Raw genomic sequence first — 22,014 nt, 5'->3', positions numbered from 1 at the left:
CGATACCACCTAAGCCCAGATCCAAGGCTTTGAGTTAGCCCACCCCAACATCTACCCTATCTATGAACTGCTGCAGCATGTGAAGGGACCAGTTTTGCAGATCCAAAGCTGCAGGATGTCCATGACACAGGGCAACAACAGGGTATCCAAGAGAAGTCCTGGGGAAGATCTGTATTGATCTGTAGCACAGGCCAGAGGCTTGAACCAGACCAATGGCTCATTGAGATGAACATTTGCAAGTTAAGTTGTGTGGACAGATGGTATACCGTGGACCACACTGTGACACACTATAACGTCAACAATGGGACTTTTTTGTTGTTTTGGAGGGAAGGTTGCAAGAGCCGAGGTGGATACATGGAATGGGAAGAGAAGTGGGATTGGGGTGAGTGATGTGAAATTCAATCAATACAAAGAATCAATCCAAGAATCAATACGAAGTTACGTTTTAAAAAATGCAAACCCAGGGCTGGAGAGATAGCTCAGCCTTAAAAATACAAATCTCTGTGTACAGGTGTGAACAGGAAGTGCTCAGTGCACAAGTGTCCAGCTACAAATATTTGCTGACTAAAAAGGGGGTTTTTGTTTTGTTTTATTTTGAGTTTGCTGATGAGGATTTTATAACCCAGGCTGGCCTCAAACTTACTGAGGATAACCTCAAACCTCTGCTCTTCCTGCTTCTGCGTCCTGAGTACTGGGACTTCAGACATGTGACACCATGTGCTGTGTGTGGGGTGCTGAACGTGAAACCCGGGACCACATGCAGGCTTGAAAACACTAACTGCAGAGTTCTTATCGTGTGTTCTTTTCTGTCACTGACCCGCTGGGAGAAAGATACAAGCCACTTTATACACACCACACATATCCTGACCGTGTTTCTGTTGAGAGCCTGACTTCCTTTTTTCCCATGGGTCAGCTTGATGCCGTCAGCAAGATTGAACACTGTGCTAACGAGGCAAAAATAGAGAATTCGCCACTTCCACGTCCCCAAGTCCGGGATGTGAAACCGGGACTTTGATTAGCCCTGGTTTGGATGCCAAGTTTGACAATAGCCTGTGACAATTTTCAGGCCCTCTGTGCATCCCTTTGTCCCTAGATTATATCTTAAAATATGTTTCTCCGAGGCCTGGGGATGTGGCTCAGGGGGTAGAATGCTTGCCCAGTATAAACAAAGCTCTGGGCTCTATTACTCGCACCATATAAAACGGAGTTTCGTGGCACACACAGGAATCCTAGCACTTTGTGGGTAGAGGAAGGAGAACCAGAAATTAAAGGATGCTCTCAACTACCTTGGAAGTTTGAGACCAGCCTGGGCTACACACAACACTGTCCAAAAATAGTTAAATATTAAAAACAAATTAGATTCCACTGGCTTAGTACACAGGTGGTTTGGCAAAGATGTCAACCATAGAGGAAGTTGCATCTCTCTTTTTATATACGAAGCTGTGGGGATGAGCAAGCGGTTGAGCAGGCAAAGGTGCTTACCACAAAGCTTCACTGCCCTGAGTTCAATCCCTGGAACACATGGAAAAACTATCTCCCACAAGCTGTCTTCTGACCCCCACATGCATGAGCGTGTTCTTATACATCTCTCTCTCTCTCTCTCTCTCTCTCTCTCTCTCTCTCTCTCACACACACACACACAGAGTAAAATAAATAAATGTAAAAATAAACAGCTCCAATTCTAGATGGAAATGTCCCTGTTGGGGCTGGAGAGACAGATCGGCAGTTAGATCAGCACTGCAGAGGACCAAGGTCTGGTTCCCAGCGGCTGCACCTTCTCACAACCACAGGTAACTCCAGTTCTAGAGAATCCAGCGCCCTCTCCCAGTCTCACCCTCTTCTGACCTCTGAAGGCATAGCATCTGTGTGTGTGTGTGTGTGTGTGTGTGTGTGTATACATATATATTATATACACACACAATTAAAAATAAAATATTTGAAAAAAGCAATTTAGATATCCTTTTACATATGTTGGGTGTACTCTCAAATTGGGTAAATTGGGGAGTCTATAACAATTTTTCTGAATTTAATAAACTATCAATTATCAATTAACTGCTTGTTCCTTTCACTAGTGAAAGATATGAAAGGAGGCCCAAACCCACATTCCCGTAGCATGGTTCACAGTGGAGCATCCATCTCTCTCTCTCTCTGTCTCTGTATCTCTCTCTGTCTCTCTCTCTCTGTATCTCTCTCTGTCTCTCTCTCTGTCTCTCTCTCTCTCTGTCTCTCTCTCTGTCTCTCTCTGTCTCTGTCTCTGTCTCTCTCTCTCTCTCGTATACCACATACACTTACCTGCACACACATGTGCACACACACCCCACATACAAACATACACCACACACACACAGAGTCATCATGGCCCCTCCCACACTCACCATTGAGTACTTGGGGACAATCCCATTGGCATCACCATGATAGATGTAGACTGCACCAGCAAAGTCCTCCTCCTTAGGTGCCCCGACAGCCACATCTGAGGGGGAGACAGCTGTTAGAGATGCCATGGAGGCTTTCTCAATCCCAGTCATCATGTCTGAATTCTATCTCGTCACAACTCCTCCACTATTCATTATTCAAACGTCAAATTGGGCAAATGGCCTCCTAACATTTAAAAGGTGGAAGTTTACAAAGGCTGAGGAGAGGTTACTCCTAGGAAAAGTGTCTCTCTTCATCCTCTGGGGGAAGGACATGGAAGCAATCCATAAAAGATTCACAAATGAAGAGGACCTGTCCTAACCTTTGTCTGTCACAATCCTACAGTTGGTGGCTAATGCCTATAATCTTCCTTCCTTTCCACCCTTGGCTTCTAGTAAGTCATATGTCTGCTCCTATGACACTAAGGGTGGGAGCTGTGTATTCCCCTGACCCCGAGGTGATAGCCCTTTCACTGAATGAAACCATCTGTGGCCAATAGTGTGATAGACTGAAGAGCATCTAGCCTAAGCAAGCCACATCCCTGCCCTGCAGAAGTAGCTCCTAAAGCCTGTATACTCTACACATGGTGAGGGGATGTGGTACTAAAAAGACCAGAGAGAGAAGCCTAAAGTCTGTGGAGGGGACCATTGTCCAAGAAGAAATGGACATTAGGTCTATATACCACCCATTCTTCTGACACACACTGTACTCAACCAGGCTAACAATATCAGGGAAGACGATATCTAATACCCTCTTTATTCACTCCCCCAACAACATGATAGAGCATCCCAGATACAGAGTCAATGATGGGAAGAAGCCCATGGACCAGCCCCAGAGGCCATAGCAAGTACATGGCACAGAGGGTGGAGCTGATGACAATGGATTATACAAAAGGTGCATTCTGGTGGCCAATCCATCTCTAAGAGTTGCCCACTCTCCCCATGGGAGCTGCTGTGCCTTCGGGTGTAGAGCAGAAAATCCAGGAGCCAGTCACAAACAAGGGACAAAGTCAGAGCGTGACAAGTGGCTGCACCTGGAGAGACCCTATGCCCCGAGAGAGGTCCTGCTCACCTGGGAACCCGTCATCATCAATGTCGCCCAGGTTGGCGATGCTCTCCCCAAAGTGCGCGTTGTAGGCAGCATCTCCGGTCAGGGTCAGCTGTTCCTCGAGGGCTCCCTGGGAAACAGGATCGAGTAGGGGAAGGAGGAGGGGGCAAAAAAAAAAAAACACACAATAAAAACTTGGAGCTCAGAACACCACCCTCTTAGGGTACTACTACGAACAGGAAACAGCTGGGCAACACCACAGGAACCCAAATATCTCTCCTCATGGCAAAATAAGGCCTTTCATCTATACAGTGAGAGTCTGGAACAGCCCGAGATATGTTATAGAGGAAAGGTAATAGCAGGTGAACCAATGACTGAACCTCTCCTGGGCAAACTCAGACAGGCAAGCCTATCCTCTCCTCATCCCCACGGTGCCTTTCTTCTCAGCTCTCTTCATAGCCTAACTCTCCCCCCCTCCCTCCCCAAATCAGTTTTTGTCTTCTTGGAGGCAGGGTCTCACGCTATAGCTCTGACTAGTCTTTGTGTAGATCAGGTGGGCCTCAAACTCAGAGATCCTCCTGCCTCTGCCTACTGAATGCTAGGATTAACGGCGTGCGTCACCACAGCTGATCCGTCGCTGTTTTAAGGCGCAGCAGAGCAAGAAACTGTGACCTCTGCTCCCTTCCATAATTCCCTACTTGACCTTTAAGCCACCTTCCCTTTTCCTGTGGTTTTCTAAATCATAAAGAGGAGGAGTCTCTGAAGGTCTCCCCTCCTCAGAGCAGGTGAACTGACTGTGTTTGTCGAAAAGAAGGTGCATGTGATGGTCTCCTAGGTCAAGGTCAGGAAGTGAGGAGGAGACAGGCTCTGAGAGGAAAGGCCTCTGTCGTGCATCAGTGTCCCGCCCAGTGCCTCCCTGAAGCCGGTGTCTGAGGTCTCTGCACTCTTGAGCCTCCCACCCCAGGATGTCGATTTGAGATTAAGAACTCTCCTGTCTTTTCCTCAGGGCTGGCCTTGAATAAATCTATTTCCTCTCTCATATTTTTGACTCTAGCTTTTGGTAGAGAGGTGAGGGGTAAGAACTGTAGACTCTGGTAACCAAAAGAGTACACGTTTGTCTATCTCCCCCTCTCTTGTGCCTTTTCCTAAAAGTCCCTGAGGTTGCTTTGCACAGGGCAGGCATTAGTAACCTTGTCAGAGGGTCCTGTTTCTATACCCAGTACCTCTGGGGTGAGGGGTCTATCACATTAATCTTAAAGCTCAGCTTTGAGATTCCTGGGCAAACACTGAGAGGGGTCAAGGGTGTATATGGCAGCAGAAGCCATTTGAGAATGCCCATGGTCCCCATGAATAACTGATATAGAAATACCAAGACATTATTATAACATGGCATCTTCTGGCTTAAGAATCTTTAGACCTCCCTGGTATGGAGGCATTTTGGGCCTACCGTCTACCCATAGTCCACCACACCATGGTCTGTCTTTGGTTGTGACTACATTTCTACTACTATAAACAGAATTCACAGCTTGAAAAAAATATATAAAGATGTGATGATTTGATTTATTGAATTAGTGAAACTCCACCTCAAAACACAAAAACGGATGTTCCTTGGTGTCTGGGAGTACTGGCATCAGGGCCCCTAGCATACCAGAACCTTAGATGTCCAAATTTCTTATATGAAACAGAGTGACATTTGCATAGAACCTATGAATGCCCTCCCCTGTCCTTACCCCATGTCTAGACTACTCACAATGTCCAATACAATGCAAATGATATGCAAATAGGTTTTACACTACATCATTCAGGGAGCAATGGCAAGGGAAGTCCAAGCATGTTTAGTAGCACACAACGGGCTTCTTGTCCCTTGTGTTTAGTCTGTGATTGGCTAAATCCAAGAACCCTTGGGCACAGATGGCCAGCTTGTAATTCTTCCTGTTAGTGTGGTAGGGGAAATCCCAAGGCCTTCTGTGTACATCTACCCATATATGGTGCATCCCTCCTAGTTAGAGCATATGGCACTTCCTACTTTGTAGAGGAGGAAATGGGGGGGGGGGGTCAATTTCAAGCTACTTGCTTATCCTTTGCATAAAAGATTTGGCAAGGTTTAGATTTGAGCTCAGGCCTACCTACATCTTCACTCACCCATAGTGCCATATAATTCTAACCAAGTGGGCTATGGGTCACTAGAAAGAAGACCCTGGTGCGTAGAGCAGTCATGTAGCAGTAAGGTGGGGGTGGGGCATGCGTGATTGAACACTTGGATTCTGCTTCCTCATGGGTCCCCTGCCACTTCTGGTTCTGCTCCGCCTCCCTCTTAAGAACCCTTCCACCCCCACCCCCTCCACCAGCTGCAGAGGGGAGAGAGGCATCTTTGCATCTCTCTCCCTGGTTTGTGATACTATAGAATAAGGGACATTATGCTTATAGCCTTTGGCCAGCTTATCAGCTGGTGTCCAGTATGAACTCCTTGCTGAACTAGGTATAGGTCCTACTACCTCAACGCTCAACCCACATGCACATCTTCCTGTTGGAAGCTCAGGCCCAGTCCACTTCACCTTTCTACTCAATTCCTACTGCTTCCTTGGGATTCCTCAGAGATAGCCCAGCCCCTCTATGCTCTCCAGAAAGAGGCATAGGAACTCTCAGAGAGGTGGCACAGCCTGGAGAAGATGAAGCCAGCCTGCTGAGGCTCAAATCTCAGCCTCTTTACATTTTAGCTGTAAGGTTAGAGACAAGGGAGTAACCTTTCTGAGCCTTGGTTTATCTCATCTGAAAAACAGAGACCCTTACAACCATGTGTATATCACAGTGACATCACTTAGAGAAAGCAGGAAAATCGGAAACAATAACCAATAGTCATTAAGAGTCTCCCTGGGTCCCACACTGAAGTGTCACACTGTATACAATCGTCCACTAATGGATCATTAAGCTTTTCCATGCAGGACCCAGGCTTTCATCTCCTCTGGGTAGCATGGCCCAGTGCATGCCTTCCCTCTGGTGGGGTCCAGTGGGTTCATGTCACATGACTGCACCGATGTCACTCCCCAACCCCTACCTCCTCATTGTCCACTTTGTACTCACATGTCCTTGGTTGAGGTAGACGGTGACCTGCCCCTCATCTCTGATCTCAGAAAACATGGGGGCCCCCACAAGCAGGTCAGAGAGGCCGTCCATGTTCAGGTCGACTGCACACAAGGAGGAGCCGAAGTAAGAGCCCATCTGTAACCAAGTCGTCATGACAACATGTTCAGGGTCTGTCCTTATACACCAAGGCCCTGGCTTCGTCAGCCCACTAGCTTAGGAAGCACATGTTCCCAGCCCCTCAGAAGCTATGTCAGCCAAGCAATGAGCACATAACCAGCTCCTGAGGACCTCCCACTCAAAGCCGGCCAGCTACAGGCCCCTTTCCTAGAGCCCTGTAAGGGAACGGTAAATAGGCTAGCTCCCAGAGAGTGAGATGTCATGTTTGTATATGTGCTCCAAAACCAGACATTTGACAAGGCAGCGCAAGTAGGAACATGAAATCTCATAACACAAAAAGGCAGGAAAATATGACACGGGGCACACAGCCTCTCCAGCCTTCCACGGAGTAAGAGATGGGGCACAAGCTGACATGAAGATAGAGAATCAAGTAGCTCAAGGCTGTTTGACAGATAGGGACACAGGGCCCATTTGTACTGCATCTTCTTGAATCAGAATGTAAATAGCCAGCCCCAGCTACTTTATTTGATTGTGTGTGTGTGTGTATATATGTGTGTGTGTGCACATGAGTGTGTCTGTTCACACACATACATGTGCAGGTACATACATACATGTGCAGGTACACACATACATGTGCAGGTATATATACCCGTCTCCACCTCCCCAGCACTGAGGTTACAGGAGCATGACATCACTCGTGGCTTTACCACGTGCATTCTGTGTGACCCAAGGATTGCACTCTCCTCCTTATCCATGTGCAACAAGACTCTACCAATAGAGCCAGCTCCCTGGCCCCAGGATCTGTTATTTTATATCTAAAGGCTCAAACACAAAGACCAAAGATCCAGGCTTTTACCTGGATGCAACAAATAAAATGAGAACTAGCAGCTCAAGTGTGCTTACATGTATCTAACTCATGACACAGAGTGCCGGAGACCACAGCAACCTGGAGCCCAGGGACTGGCTGAGGTAGCCCCACCCAGCTGTGGCTCACTACCATCAGCAGGAGAGCCGGCTCCCAGCACATCTACTTCTCCATTCCCAAGAGAAGATCTAAATGTTGACTGGAATGTATTCTTTTTTTTTTTTTTTTAGACCAATTGCTACGGGATTGGTGGTCCAGGGCTGTGATCCCAGCTCCTGAGAAGGTTGAGGTAGAAGAACCAGAAGTACAAGGGCTTAGCAAGATCCTCCCTCAAAAGTAAAATGGGGGCTGGAGAGACGGCTCAGTGGCTAAGAGCATACATCTATCTCTTGCAGAGATCCCGAGTTCTGTTCCCTACACCCACACGGAACAGCTCACAAGCCCCTCTACCTTCACCTCTACCTCCGGCTCAAAAGTGTAGCAGCACTCATGTGCACACACCCACACACGTGTACGCAGAGTGTAAAATTATACAAATAAAATTTTAAAGCAATGGTTACAAAAGAGCTAAGCACAGTGTATGAGAGCTTTGCCTAGCAAATGAGAGACCGTCAGCTAATATACAGATCTGTGATAAGTGTATAAAGGAATCCTGTGCAGGTCAAACAGACGCATGCAGCTGGGCCCACCCTAAAGGGCTGCTGGTTTGAAACCTCTTCTAACAAAAAGAAAAGAGAATGTACTGTTGTTTTTAAATAAATGCTTTCAAATAGAAAGACCTGGAATCTCCTGTTTGTGAGACTTGTTGGCAGCTGACCTCAGGGAGTCTGAGAGAGGCAAGAGAAGCAACCTACTTCCTGCAGTTAACACTGGCCCTGGAGGACTTGGGAAAGCTGCTTAGAAGCCCAGGGAAGGCAAGAAGAGCAGATCTAACAGCTGTTCCCTTGGGCTGAGCCCCAGGAGATAAATCCCAGTGGGCTACTTAGCTTGGTGTCTTCATGGGTGTTCAACCACAAATCCTTCAGTTTTTAAAATGCAGACAACTTTACCCACTGACGTAAGCCAATAACTAACACTTCAGCGTGTCAAGGACATGTTCTGGAGCCAGAGTCACTGGAGATCCCCAGCAGCTTGGAGTGTGACTGTCTTCACATCAGAGCCACAGACTTAGTAGCGGCTCTTGTGTTTATTGTTTATAAGGTGTCAACTCAATAAATAGACCTCTTTTCTGTTTTGTTTGTTTGTTTGTTTCTGTTGTTGTTGTTGTTGTTGTTGTTGTTAGTTTTCATTCTTCCTGGAAGGGAGGCCGGACACCAGACAATTTGAACTGAAGTGGTGCCAAACAAAAGCAGAAGTATGAGTGACTTTCTGAGCTGGAACCTCCTGTTGTCTATGTAGCTCTGAACAGAAGGGCAAAGCTAGAGGCACACTTTGGAGGCCCCAGGGGTCATGTCCTCTTCCTATGAGATAATGGGGAGCCAGAGAGCTGAGAATCTCTTGTAGCAATAAGCAGACAGCACCTACAGAATGGAAAGGCTTATGATGAGGGGTAACTCCAGAGCAGGGCAAAGGATCTGAGAGCAGAACCCTATAGAAAGGGAAAGGCTGGAACCCAAGAGACAGCTCAGGCAGTAAACCTGACCTGCCATGCAAGCATGAAGACCTGAGTCTGAGCATCTATAATCCTGGTGCTGAGGAAGCAGAGACACGTGGATCCCTGGAGCTCACAGGCCAGCCAGCCCAACTGAGGGCCTCTCTCAAAAATAAGGTAGAGAGTGAATGAGGAAGACATATGCATGCATATGCATACATGTACACCAGCATGCATGCATGCACATACACGCACATATCCACATGACCACACACACACACACACACACACACACACAGAAGGAGGGAGAGTGGGAATAGGAGGGGGAGGGGAGACTTAGGAGGAAAATGGCTATGGAGCTGGGATAAAGTACCTTGGCCGGTCATTCTCTGCATGGAGGAACCTGACTCATCCTACCATGACGAGGCCATTCAAACAGATCTGTGTCTGCCCTAGAGCCCAGTGCATTGACTCCTCAGACAGCTGAGATAAGGGTCTCAAAGACTACAGCATCCACTTACACATCATTGCCCAAAGCTGACTCACTGAGGCACAACTGACCAAGGAAGCCACGCTCCAGACCTAACCTGGTTGATAATAGAACACTCAGCATCCGGCATGGAAACCATTCTGGTCTGTAGCCACTCTGAAGGGATGCTCACACTGCCAAGTGTAGGCACATTATCCACAGTGGACCCCACCAACCATTTATTATAGGATAGTCACCCCTACTTGGGTTTGGAGGGCTCTTTCTAATTTATCACCAATAGTATTTAGCTATCTCTTTTCCAACTTTAGGGTTGCTTAGAAAATTTATTTTGTAAATTTTTCATGGTTACTTTCTGATGCTAATATTTTGGGGTTTGAGAAATGTTAAAATAACACATGCCAGCATACTTCCCAGAGCTGAAAGCAAAGTTGAGTTTGTGGGTACATTTTTTTTCCATGCAAAGCTTATGATCACTCTATACTGAGTGTACATACTAAAGCTGCTAAAATTGCAACCATAAGAAAGAATAACATCTATATGTAAGTGAGGGGTTTAGAACTTCGAATACCATTCATGGCTGGGACACCATGAAATGTTTCCAGGATGTTGTGTAGCAAGAACAACTCCAAGTAGGAATGAGTGATAACCAGGGGAAGGGGGCTAGGAAGGGACAATCATTGTTTCTCCTTGTGACAGAGAAACTGTGGGCAAAGTGTCCTGGCATCTCCTTCCCACATCCTAAGCTTTGTCCCAGAGACAACTAAATCCTCCAACAGCCTCCATACAATCCCACAATCCTCCTGGCATCAACCTTATCCCAATAAGCCCCTAAGCTCAACAACACCTTCCTGCTGATCTATGCTACAAAAGCACAGGCAGGATGGGAAGCCCAGGAAAAGGAAGTGAGTGAATCATGGAACCGATTACTGATTTAATCTCATGGGTTACAACGGAAACTTTCAGGAAGCAGGGAGAGAGATGGGAATGGTAGGGTGTCCCAGGTAGATACCTCTTCTTCAAGACAGGCTTTGGAAACGGCTTTGTGGTCATTTTATACTCAAAGTCCTGAGAAAGCAAAGTCGTTACCCAAAAAGTTTATATCAGAGGATGGTGGGATATAGTTACAAAATCAAACAAACAAACAAACAAACAAACAAATAAAATGTAAAACCCACCTCACGGTATTTAAAGAACTTTGTAATTTGTGCTGTACCGCATTCACGGCTAGCCTGTGGTGCACTCAGCCTAGAGGCTGTAGGTTGAACATCCCTGTACATAGAACTAAGGTGAGTTTTATTTGAATTTTCTTTATGTGACAGCTGCCCCCCCCCATATGACAATGATTCGAGGAGAAGACAGCATCAGGCAGACGAGACAGGAGCAATGAGAAACATCCGTCCACCTGCGTCCCTTGAAAGTGATCGATCACTTCTGTGCCTGCCCTTGACAGTACCGATCTTTGTGGGTTGGAGATGTGTGTTCATGAGACAGCCAGAGGGAGACAAAGGTGAAGGGAGGGGGCAGAGAGACAGCATGCCTCATTTGCATGCCAGCACCTGGACCGTGACAGCTTTTAAAGCACACTGGTAGCTTAGCCAAGTAGAAACTCATCTGCTACAGCTCAGACGAGCAGAAGCCCTAGGTTATACACGTCCTCGAAGGGAACTGGCTCTCACATAAACCACATCAAGAACTCACCTTTTTTCCTGATGCCTGAAAGATCTTTATTAAGGTCCCTGATCTTCGGTCAGCTCTAAATATATAAACCTGTGGAATTAAAAAAAAATGCTAGTCAGGATGAAAGCTCTGACTAAAGATATCCATCGGTGTCCTCCTGTTGTCTCCCACGGATGTGTGCACACGGATTAATGATGACGAAGGTGTGAACAGAACTCTCAGCAACTTGCTAAGAAATCGCCCCGCAATCCCAGGGCAGAAAGGATCTCCACAGCTCCTGAACCACACAGCTTGTAGAAACCATGTACAAAAAGGCCCAGAAGTCTCCCCAGTTAGAACCAAGTGATTCAACCCTTGGGAGATAGACGAGCCTTCTCTTTAAATTAACCCTCTCAGTCTCGGGAGTTAAGCTTTAACGGATGGCTGGACCTAAGACAAATGAAACGGGTGAATGTTGGCACTGGAGATAACCTCCCCAAACTGATTCTACATAGGATTTAGAATTATGGAATCTGTACGAGCTTAGTTTAGGAAAATAAACAAGTAAACATTAAATAAACCCCTTTATTGTGGTTTTTCTTTTTCAGAGCCCTTAGCACTATGAATTCTGCCTGAATGTGTATATATACATTACATGCACGCCTGCTGCCCACACCCTGGAACTGGAGTTACTGATGGTTGTGAACCACCATGTGGGTACTGGGAATCTTACTCTGGTTCTCTGTAAGAGCAACCAGTGCTCACTCACTCTCTCTTGCTCTCTCTCTCTCTCTCTCTCTCTCTCTCTCTCTCTCTCTCTCTCTGTCTATCTCTGTCTGTTTCTCTCTATGTTTGTGTGTGCGTTTGAATGTACACCACATGTGTGTGGTGTGTGCAGAGGCCAGAAGAGAGCATGGAATCTCCTGGAGCTGGAGTGACAGGGGACTGTGAGCTGCTTGTGTGGGTTCTGGGAACTAAACCCTAGCCATCTACGAGGGCAGCAAGCACTCTTAATCACTGAGCCATGGCTCCAGCCCCTCTGCTTACATCTGATGCAAAGATGAGCAGATAAGAAGCAGAGCAGAGGGCCCTTTCCTTGGCTAAGGACCAGCACCTTGGTATGAAGGCCTTGGTGTTCTCACGCCAGGAATGAAGATGACCCAAATCCTAAAGGTCACCATGGAGAAGTCCAGTGACCCTGCTTCCTCCCCAGGAGGCGCCATAACCATTGGGGCATTTTCTTCCATGATGTACAGGAATTCATGTGACTCAGACATGAGCCGGTTCTGGACAGAAGTTATCAGAGTTCAACTATGCAATCCTCCACAGCCTCTGCTTCAGCACCCTGACATCTGGTTTCATTTTCAAAGGACCTCTCTCCACAGCACCCTACTTCTGAATCATGAGCAGCGACTGCTGCCTCCTGCCTAAGACGATCTGTAGAGAGGACATCACGAGCGCATCTCAGGCAAGCGGGTTAGCCGATGTTTCTTAGTTCTCTGACCTCTTGGCTGAAGGCTCTCATTAACCACGGTGTTGGTCCAGAACTCAGGATTCCACTTCTCTGAACCAGGAGAATGGTCAGACAGATCCCCGGTCTACCCGTCAGACTACGGGCCCAAAGTCTACACCACTGTTCAGGTTTCGCCTACACTGTGGTTTGAACATTAAATGTCCTCCAGAGGCTCACATACGTGAACACCTGGCTCTCAGCTGATGTCACTGCCCCGGAGGCTTGGTAGGTGGAGCCTCGTTGAAGACCTTGAGGTTAGCTTTCTGCTTCTGGAGCATCGATACAATGTGATCAGACAGCTTCCTGTCTGCTGCCACATCTTCTGCATCATGATGGAGTGTATCTCCTCAGACTCTAAGCCATGACAAAGCTGCCTTTCCCTAAATTGCTTCCTGACAAGCATTCGGTCATAGCAATAAGAAGAGTGGTGAGTGCAGCCAGCAAGATAAAAGTGGGCTCCTGAGCAGGACTGACACTATCAACAGCCACAGCTCCCCATAGTGAGCCCTTAGAGGCCATAGTCCCACAGTGTCCTCTACCTTCTTGGAGAAACGTTAGAGAAAGCCATGTCTGCACATTCCCAGGATAACCTTGGTTACACTGGTCATGAGAACACAGTGGGGTTTTTTTTCCCCTGAAACATTGGGGAAACAAGCAAAAACCTGCTATCACAGAGCTCCAAAGATGGACGTTGCAGATGAGATCGGATTCCATCGGGTCGGAAGCCAGGCAGAGGCTTGGGAAGATGGCGGTATTTGAACTTGTATAGCACCGGATGCAGATCTCCCTCTTGGGTGGAGGTGGAGGGGCCCATGATGTCAACACACAAAGTCAGTTGCCAAGAAGAGAATTGGCAAAGAATAACATGTACACTCTAAGCTTTCAAGGTGAACTCTCTCAGTGTGGGCAGAGGAAGACAGGGCTCCCTGTCAGCCGGTCACTTACACATCAGCCTATCTGGAGAGTGCTCGCTCGGGGCAAAGCAAACTAGAAATCCCCCCCAGGGACACATGCACCACCCTGCCTCTGCATCTGTCCTTACCTTTCCAATGCCTTCATCCTGTGGGGCACCTCCTACCACATCAGTGATGGATGGATGAGAGAAGTGGCCAGCCGTCACTGCATAGCCTGAACAGTATGGATAGAAAGCAAAGACACACTTGGGAAAGGAGGTCAGATAAGGGAAACATAATCAGCAGAAGACAGTGTTTTCTAGGCAGGTGTGTAGACAGTACGTTCTAGTTATTCTCGGGACATGGACCTTCTGGAAGGCAAATGGCAACCACCAATGTTTTCATATTAAATATCTTGTCTCACAGAAAGGCATGCTCACAGGGACACCGGGAGGATCATGCCTTCAGACTGTGCTCCATGGAACAAGTAGGGTGCTAAATACTCCATGTGTTTTTTAATTTGGAGAAATGTAATTCTAACGACACAGTCCACACGCTAAAGGGTACAACTCCATGAGTGACCACACATATTCCTATGGTGCAAACCCCGTCCAAGTCAAGAAAATGAGCAGAGGGCCTGGGGTAAGCTCAGTGGTAGACTAGGGCTTACTTGGTATCTACAAGGCTCTGGGTTTGATTCCTAATACTACAAAATATTTTAATATTCTCTTTTATTGATATAGATATAGATTTTTGTTGTATCATAGATAAACAAACATTCCCAAGATTATGAAGCAAAATTCAAACCCAATGTCTCTGACTCCAGAGAAGCTAAAGTTAGAAACTATGTCATGTCCTTTTTAAGAGAAGAGTAAGAACCAATGATGGACAGATGTATGGACAGGTGAGCAGACAGGGAGCCAGTGTATCTGGGTCTGAAAGGAACCCAGAAACAATGGAAAATGGCTGTGTGAGCTTGATTTAAATGTCTCTTGCCTTCCGAAAACCATCTGGAAGGCCAAACTCACACCTCCGCCAGTCCAAACTGTGCCTGTTGTCTATCATTCAAGCTTTCTCATGACCTCCAACCCCACTGCTCCGATTATACACTGACTGTTGTGACACTTGTCAGCCACGATCACTTTAGCATGGCTATCTCCTGTTTTCCACATGGTTGACCTTTCCCGACTGCTCACTTTACGCAAGACTGCCATGAGTGATGGCCCTCCTCAACTGCTCCATGCTAATCCCTGCAGCAGATAAGGGTCTCGGAGAGAAACCACAGGTCCCAGAGTTCTCAGGACCTGTCCCCAAACCTAAAGCCACCAACCAGCTGCAGCTTCCTTGTGCCTTCCCTAGCATCCCTGACTTACTGCTGAGTCCCATCTATACATCAAATATACATCACCCCGGAATGTGAGGTGAAGCCCCCACCCTTGTGGTGTTCCTAGCTTCATTGGAGATTCAGTACTAGAGGCAAGAGCACACCCTGGGGTTGGGGTTTCAGCACTTAAACCATGGGCTTGTAACTGGATTCACCACCAAGTTGCATAATGCCTTCATACTTCTTCCTCTATGAACCGTGTACAGCAGTGGTGATAGCTGTCTTGTAAGGCTGTTTTGGAAATTAGAAGGAATCACACACCAGCACAGCGCTGAGCAAATGCTCGGCAAGTGGTGGATGAAGGAGCTGGATAAGAAACACGTCAAAGCTTATAAATTGCTGTTGGGTCTGTGCTACTCTGCCAAAGTCGTGCCGGGAATGGCAAGTCCCCAGCTCCTTACATCCGCCTAACACGGTCTTTCTAGAAAATTCTCTATGCAAAAAGGGGCTCAGGATGTTCCCTTGGCTTCATTCATATATAGCAGTCATGAAAGACACATTATTTTATCAGTATTAACCTTTTTAACTTAAGTTTCCTTTTCAGTTCACTTGAGGCCTGGACTGAAGAACAGAGACTTGGTACTGTCACACAAACAAAGGCAGCCCATCTCTGTTTTGTCTTATTTTTGTTTTCCGAGACAAGGTCTTGCTAAGTAGCCCAAATTGACCTCAAATTCGTGATCCTCCTGCTTCTACCTCCAGAATGCTAGGATCACAGGGATGGGCTGCCATCCCTGTGGCCGATCCATGCTTCTTAAAGGAACATGGCTTCTCTCCGTACCTTCCCTCTCCTATTTCCCCTCCTCCCTTTCTCCCTTGCTCCTTCTTTTCCTCCCTCCTCTTCCTTCTCTCTTCCTTTCCTTTCTTACTTCTGCCTTTCTTCCTTCTCTCCCCCCCTTTTTTCCGACATGGCATCTCACTATGCAGTGCAGAATGACTCAAATGTCCTTGGTTCCATACACTTCCTGCAGAGACAGTGGGCTCTGGAGTAGCAAGAACGTAGAGACATGCCACTGCACCCAGCCCAGGACCACTCGGCCCTGGTGGCTGCTAAGTTAAACCATGCCGACCATCTTTCTAGATAGTTAAAAAAAAAAAACTGAAAAAGAGAGAGAAAAGTCTCAGAGCCTTTGAGTAAGGCTCAGCACCAGGTTGCTCGCTGCCATGGAAGTTCCCAGTTCTACTGTCTCTACTCATGACCAGGAAGCAGACGCATCACTTAAAATGATGTCCAGGGAAAGCCAGGGTTCAGTCGGGCTTGTTGCATATCTGACCATCTGTACGTGACTGACTGCCAAACCAAGGCGAGGAAACACTTGTTCCCTGGAAGTTCACCCATCAGATTTTGAGAAAACCACCCAGTTTGGACTGCCTTCCTCTTTTGTTCCCCTCTCTACTACCCATGTGTGCAACTAGATGCTAAGGAACTCTAATAAAAGTGTGACTAATGAGACTGATGGATGTAAAGGCCAACTACTGCTTCTCTCGATTAATAGAGCGATAATCCATGAGCTCTTGTTAATGGAGAACCCTCATGGTTCACCTTATTAACAACAGACTCCCCAGCTACTCACCCAGATAAGTATACCGTCTGTTCATAATCGCTTCATCGTTCAACTTAAAATATGTGTTGTCTGTGAGATTCAGCACCTTGAGTGTCCCAGCCCAATAAAACGAGCCTGGGGCACCCATGACCACCAGCTCCTAGAGAGAGAAATCCAAAGGGAGACAGAGAGGATTAGGCGATACATCGAGAGCCATCGTCACAGCAAAGAAATTCGAAATGCCTCGTTATGGCAACACATATGGTACCAGGCCCTGGGCAATCTGGAGTCTATCATGTTGCTAGGATTTCCAGGCATAAATATGAAATTACTAAGCAAGGAGAGAGAATGAGAGACAGACCAAGTCCCTGTTTTGGCCACTGAAGCAGCTGCATGTCCCCACCGCCAGCTTCACCCTAAGATAAAATACAGAACGGTGAGCAATAGGTGCTGTTCCTAAACCACATGACTCCAGCGAACAGTGCTTGAGAATATGGCACTATCAAGCCTAGCATGGTGGTGCACTCCTGTGATCCCAGCAGGGGTTCAGGGCCAGCCTTGGCTATTTAGCGAGTTCAGAGCTAACCGAAGTTGCATGGGATGTTGTCCCAGTACAAGTATTGGCCGGGAAAATGACTCTGTTGGTAAAAGAAGTTTCGCAAAAGCCTGACCACCCAAGTTCCATCCCCAAACTCCAAGGTGGAAGGAGAGCACTGACTCCTGAAGTTGTCCTCAGTCACACAGTATGTCCTGCGGCAGGCTCACCTGCATACATGCATACAAACATCAAGTGTGTCCATATGCACACACAGTGATAAAGTAGTAAAATTTTAAATATGGAAAATATGCTAAAGGAACAACAAAAACAAATTTCATCAAAATAATAGCAATGAAACCTAATGCTTTTGTAAGTTAATAATTAAACAAACAAACAAAAAATACAGCATGAACACACATGGCGCAGATACACATATGCAGACACTCAAGCAAGTTTTTAAAAAGAAAATATCTATATAAAGCAAAATAAAAACTCTAACAGAAGACATAAGGCGCCGAGAGACTGTCTCGGGGTACATGGGTTTTTATCGAGATTATTAAATTTTGAGTGACATATCTAAATGAATACACAGACACAGGCCAGGAGGCTGATTCTCCACGTGTTTATGGCCCCTTCCTCACTGGGCCATAGACCTATGGGAAGCCATTTTCTCTTCTCTCTATCTCATCCTCTCTCCTTTCTTCCTTCATGAGAACAGATCGTTTCCGTGCTCTCCGGGAAAAGGTGACACAATGCACAATCGCTCAAACATTGTCCTGGTTTGAATTTGCTTGGCTCAGGGAGTGGCACTATATGGAGGTGTGGCCTTGTTGGAGTAAGTGTGTCACTGTGGGTATGGGTTTTAAGATTCTCCTCCTAGTTGCCTGGAAGTCAGTCTTCTCCTAGTAGCCTTCAGATGAAGATGGAGAAGTCTCAGCATCTCCTACACCATGGCTGCCTGGATGCTGCCATGCTCCTGCCTTGGTGATAATAGACTGAACCTCTGAACCTGTAAGCCAGCCCTAATTAAATGCAGTCCTTATGAGAGTTGCCTTGGTCATGGTGTCTGTTCACAGCATTAAAACTCTAATTAAGGCCGGGCGTGGTGGCGCACACCCTTAATCCCAGCACTCGGGAGGCAGAGGCAGGCAGATTTCTGAGTTTGAGGCCAGCCTGGTCTACAGAGTGAGTACCAGGTCAGCCAGGGCTATACAGAGAAACCCTGTCTTGAAAAAAACAAAAAACAAAAAACAAACAAAAAGAACAAAACAAACAAACAAACAAAACCCCTAATTAAGATACCCATCCACTTCCTCCCCTCACACTGGTATAAGAACACTGCTGGTTCTCAAAGGGTGTTTGAAAGATAAACCATGAGTTCCTTAGAGGAGAGAGACTATTTTTTCTGGCCTGGAGCTTAAAAAGGAATTGTAATCAATGCCCAAGCACTGAAGGCACAGAGGAGCATGAGTGATGGCCTTAGGACCAGTTGTAAACACAATTCTTTTCATCTGCGACTTGTTCTTGACCAAATCTTTGAGAGCAGCAGGAGCCTGCAAAGGCTCTGCAGGGCCCTGGGTGCGGGAAGGGATGTTTTCCTGGGATTTGCCTTCATCTAGAAGAAAAACTAAGTAGATACCTAATATCTCCTGACACCTCTTAAGAGTTACAAAGTACATAAACAACGTAATCGTATAAACAAAGTGGTCTCATTCCTTAAAGCGGGGCTGGAGAGCCAGCTCCTAAGCACTTGCCTGGAAGCACCTGGACTTGACAGTCCCCAACACCAGGCGTGGAGGCATGTTCCTATAACACCAGCACTGGGGACAATTACAAAGGCCGGGGTTCACTAGTCAGTCAGACTAATTGACAAATTTCAGGTCTTTCATTGAGAGACCCTGACTCAAAAAATAAGGTGAACGGCTCCCAAGAAACAGCGACGGCACATGAAGCTGACTTTTGGCCTCTATAGATGCATGTACTGTATATTATACATACACATGCACATGTATATACACATGAATAAAAACAATAAAATTTAAAAATTCAAACACAAAGACAAAGCTCCTGCTCTTCCCCCTCTTCTTTTAGCTGTCACATTGTCTCATCTCTGTCCAAGCCCAGCAAGCTCAGCCAAAGCTGTGGGCCCCCCCACCCCCCACTGTACTCAAGAGAGATACTGCCTTCTTGGAAGCCCTGGGGTTTGGATTTTTCTATTCACTGTGGCTGGTGGCTGGTGGCTGGTGGCAGGGTCCTTTTTGGTTCCATTCTCAAATGTCAGGAAAGTGTGATCAAGTCTAAACTCTTCTCCATGTAAGAAGCAGCCAATGCTGGTGTTGCACACACATGCACACAAGCAAAAGTCGTGGCTGCTTAAATTCAGTCCCTCAATAAACACTGTGGGCCTTTCTCCTGTTTCCTTTATGGTACAGTGTCACCTAGATGTGACTGAAAGGAGCCACCAGCCTTTGTCTGCCTGCCACCATATACTATTAAATCTGAACCAAGAAATGTCCCCCTGACATCTCCATGGTGGGTCAGCCCATGTCTTCTCTTAAAGCCTGGAGAATATCACCTCTGCCATTCTGGTCTACAAAGTGGTTAAAGCAGGCCTTTATCCTCAAGGACATGAGGCATTTAACTTGCAGAGGATTGATGTCGTCAGGGACACTGACCACAGGTCAAACAGACATCTTGGGTGGGAATGCTCTGACCCATCGTGGCCACGTCCAGCAAGCTACAGCTCATGGCAGCCCAGTGTGGAGGTCAGCCGGAGGGCAGAGGAGGGGAACCAGCCTGCCTGACCCTTTCAACTACATTTCCTGTTCAGTTGCCGACAGCTGAAGTTCCAGAAATGAGGGAGGCAGAGAGTTCAAAGAACTGCCGTTTGCAGGGGCCAAGGCCTGGGAACCAAAGCTAAGGCTGAGACCCAGGCAAGCTGGGAGACAATGGTTAGGACTGGAGAGCTATGTGGTAGAGGGAGGGGGTCCTCCCACTCAGAGTTACCATCCTCTCCTGTGCTCCCAACGCTCTGTTCCTGTTTCTCTGCAGAGCCCAGGAGGCCCATGACAAGGTGCTGAGATTTTCTCAGGCTCCAAGTCTCTGTTCCCTCCTTCTGGTCGCCCTTACCTTGCACTGCTGCTCAGGCTGCTCCTACACATCCCTGCCTCCCCACCCTTTGTAATCCCCCTTCTAACAATCTCTAATGTCCCAACCTCTCCAACTTACCAGACAGAGCCAAAAAGATACCTCCCCAGCATGAATCCTTGTCCTTCAGTTCTGGCCAAGAGCTTAGTGAGTTCTGATTTCTGCCATGAATAAACCCTCTCCTCTATCCTCACGGGAAATATCTCCACATCGCCCAGAGCTGAGTCACTCAAGGCCTAACTCTGCCCAAGGCTAGCCTCTGTGCCCAAAAATGTTCTCGAAGCAGCTCTATGAGTAGCCCAGTACCACATACTCATGCTGAAAACAGGATATACCAAAACTCCATTGTTGAACACCCTCAGATGCTACTCTAGAGTGCCAGAAAGGCAGGAGGCTGAGGGAAGGATAGAGTTTAGGTTTCATCAAAAGCAGATGGGAGGACACTGGACAACCATGACGCCTTCGCTGCCTGTAGAAGGTGGCTCTGAAGCACTCCTGTTGGGAGGCCAGCCTGGGCAAAGATGACAAGGGCTCTGGGGTGGGAGGAAGGATGCAGAGAGAAAACGTGCCTCATTGGTGGACTGTAGACTTGTGGGCTAGGAGAGAGGGAGGTAGGGGGAGATTCTCCTCTTAACTTCAAGAGCTATGACAAATGGTGGTGCCAATCCCAGAACCCAGTATGGAACTCTGTGTAGACCAGGCAGGTCCATCCTTTTGACATTGTAACAGAACAGAACTTGGCATGCCTGCTTAAGAACTGTGCAAATGTGATACATTTGCAAAAGTAAATTTATAATGTTTTAAATGCATTTTTATTTTGTGTTGGGCTAAACCCATGGAGGTGCTGGGGCACACACTGGTAGAGAGAGTGGGAAAAGGCACTGGTGTGAATGGGTGTGGCAAGCTACTGAAGGCAGGGTTGGAAGCAAAGCACCTGGCGTTCACTAGTTTGAGAGTGCAGCTGGTGAAACTGTCTGGTTTCTTTGTTGCCTCTGGACTAGACACTGCATCACCATCTGCCTTCTCTTTGACTCTGAGAGCCTCTCTGCAAAGGTAAACAGTTCTACTCCTGATGCTGTGGAGACTTTCTTCAGAAAGAAAGCCCTGGGGCCAGAGAGCACTCCCTTTCCTGCCCCCTCAATGTGGTGCGTGTTCCTTCAGGAGGAAAAGGCACAGGGCCCCCAAGAGTCAGGCCCTGGGCAGTGACAAAGAATGTGAGCTTCTGTCTTCCAGGTAATAGGAGGCCATGGGGTCAGAAGGTCAGGTTTCACTTTGCTAAATCCCTCAGGCTGTTGGGCAGAAACATATGGTACCACTCAAGGAAGAACCCAGGCTGGAGGGAAAAAAAACCTCCAGAGTAGTGAATTCATTAAAAGCCACTGGCTTTGAAATGGTTACATGGAAGAATGTATATGATGCATATTTGATAGTGATACAAACAAACAAACAAACTAACTAACAAACAAGAGGGCCTGGAAAGACGACCCAGCAGTTAAGAATGCTTGCTGCCCTTCCAGAGGTCCTGCTTTCAGTTCGCAGCACCCACATCAGGCCGCTAACAACCAACCAGGGGATCTGATGCCCTCTTCTGGCCTCTTCGGACACTGCACTCACTTGCATATACACACATATATATACACATATGGTGGAAGAAGAGAACCAATGTGTGCAAATTGCCCTTTGACCTCCATACACGAGCCACAATAGGCTTACCCATACACGTGTGCGCATGC

The 22,014-nt window shown here is 47.1% G+C and overlaps 1 protein-coding gene across 1 annotated transcript in view; it reads right to left on the bottom strand.

Moving 5' to 3' along the window:
* The window catches only part of Itga9 (integrin subunit alpha 9), a 289,069-nt gene that overhangs the window by 220,305 nt on the left and 46,750 nt on the right, over window positions 1–22,014 (bottom strand). The window contains exons 6-11 of the mRNA XM_021172021.2: window positions 16,627–16,756; window positions 13,818–13,903; window positions 11,305–11,373; window positions 6,541–6,678; window positions 3,484–3,589; window positions 2,376–2,470 (exon numbers count right to left, since the gene is read on the bottom strand). Of these exons, the coding sequence (XP_021027680.1) occupies window positions 2,376–2,470; window positions 3,484–3,589; window positions 6,541–6,678; window positions 11,305–11,373; window positions 13,818–13,903; window positions 16,627–16,756 (624 nt within the window). The remainder of the gene's footprint in view (window positions 1–2,375; window positions 2,471–3,483; window positions 3,590–6,540; window positions 6,679–11,304; window positions 11,374–13,817; window positions 13,904–16,626; window positions 16,757–22,014) is intronic.

This window comes from Mus caroli, chromosome 9 (assembly GCF_900094665.2).
Source record: "Mus caroli chromosome 9, CAROLI_EIJ_v1.1, whole genome shotgun sequence".
Taxonomy (NCBI): Eukaryota; Metazoa; Chordata; class Mammalia; order Rodentia; family Muridae; genus Mus; species Mus caroli.
This window is presented reverse-complemented; position numbering and strand designations above follow the sequence as displayed.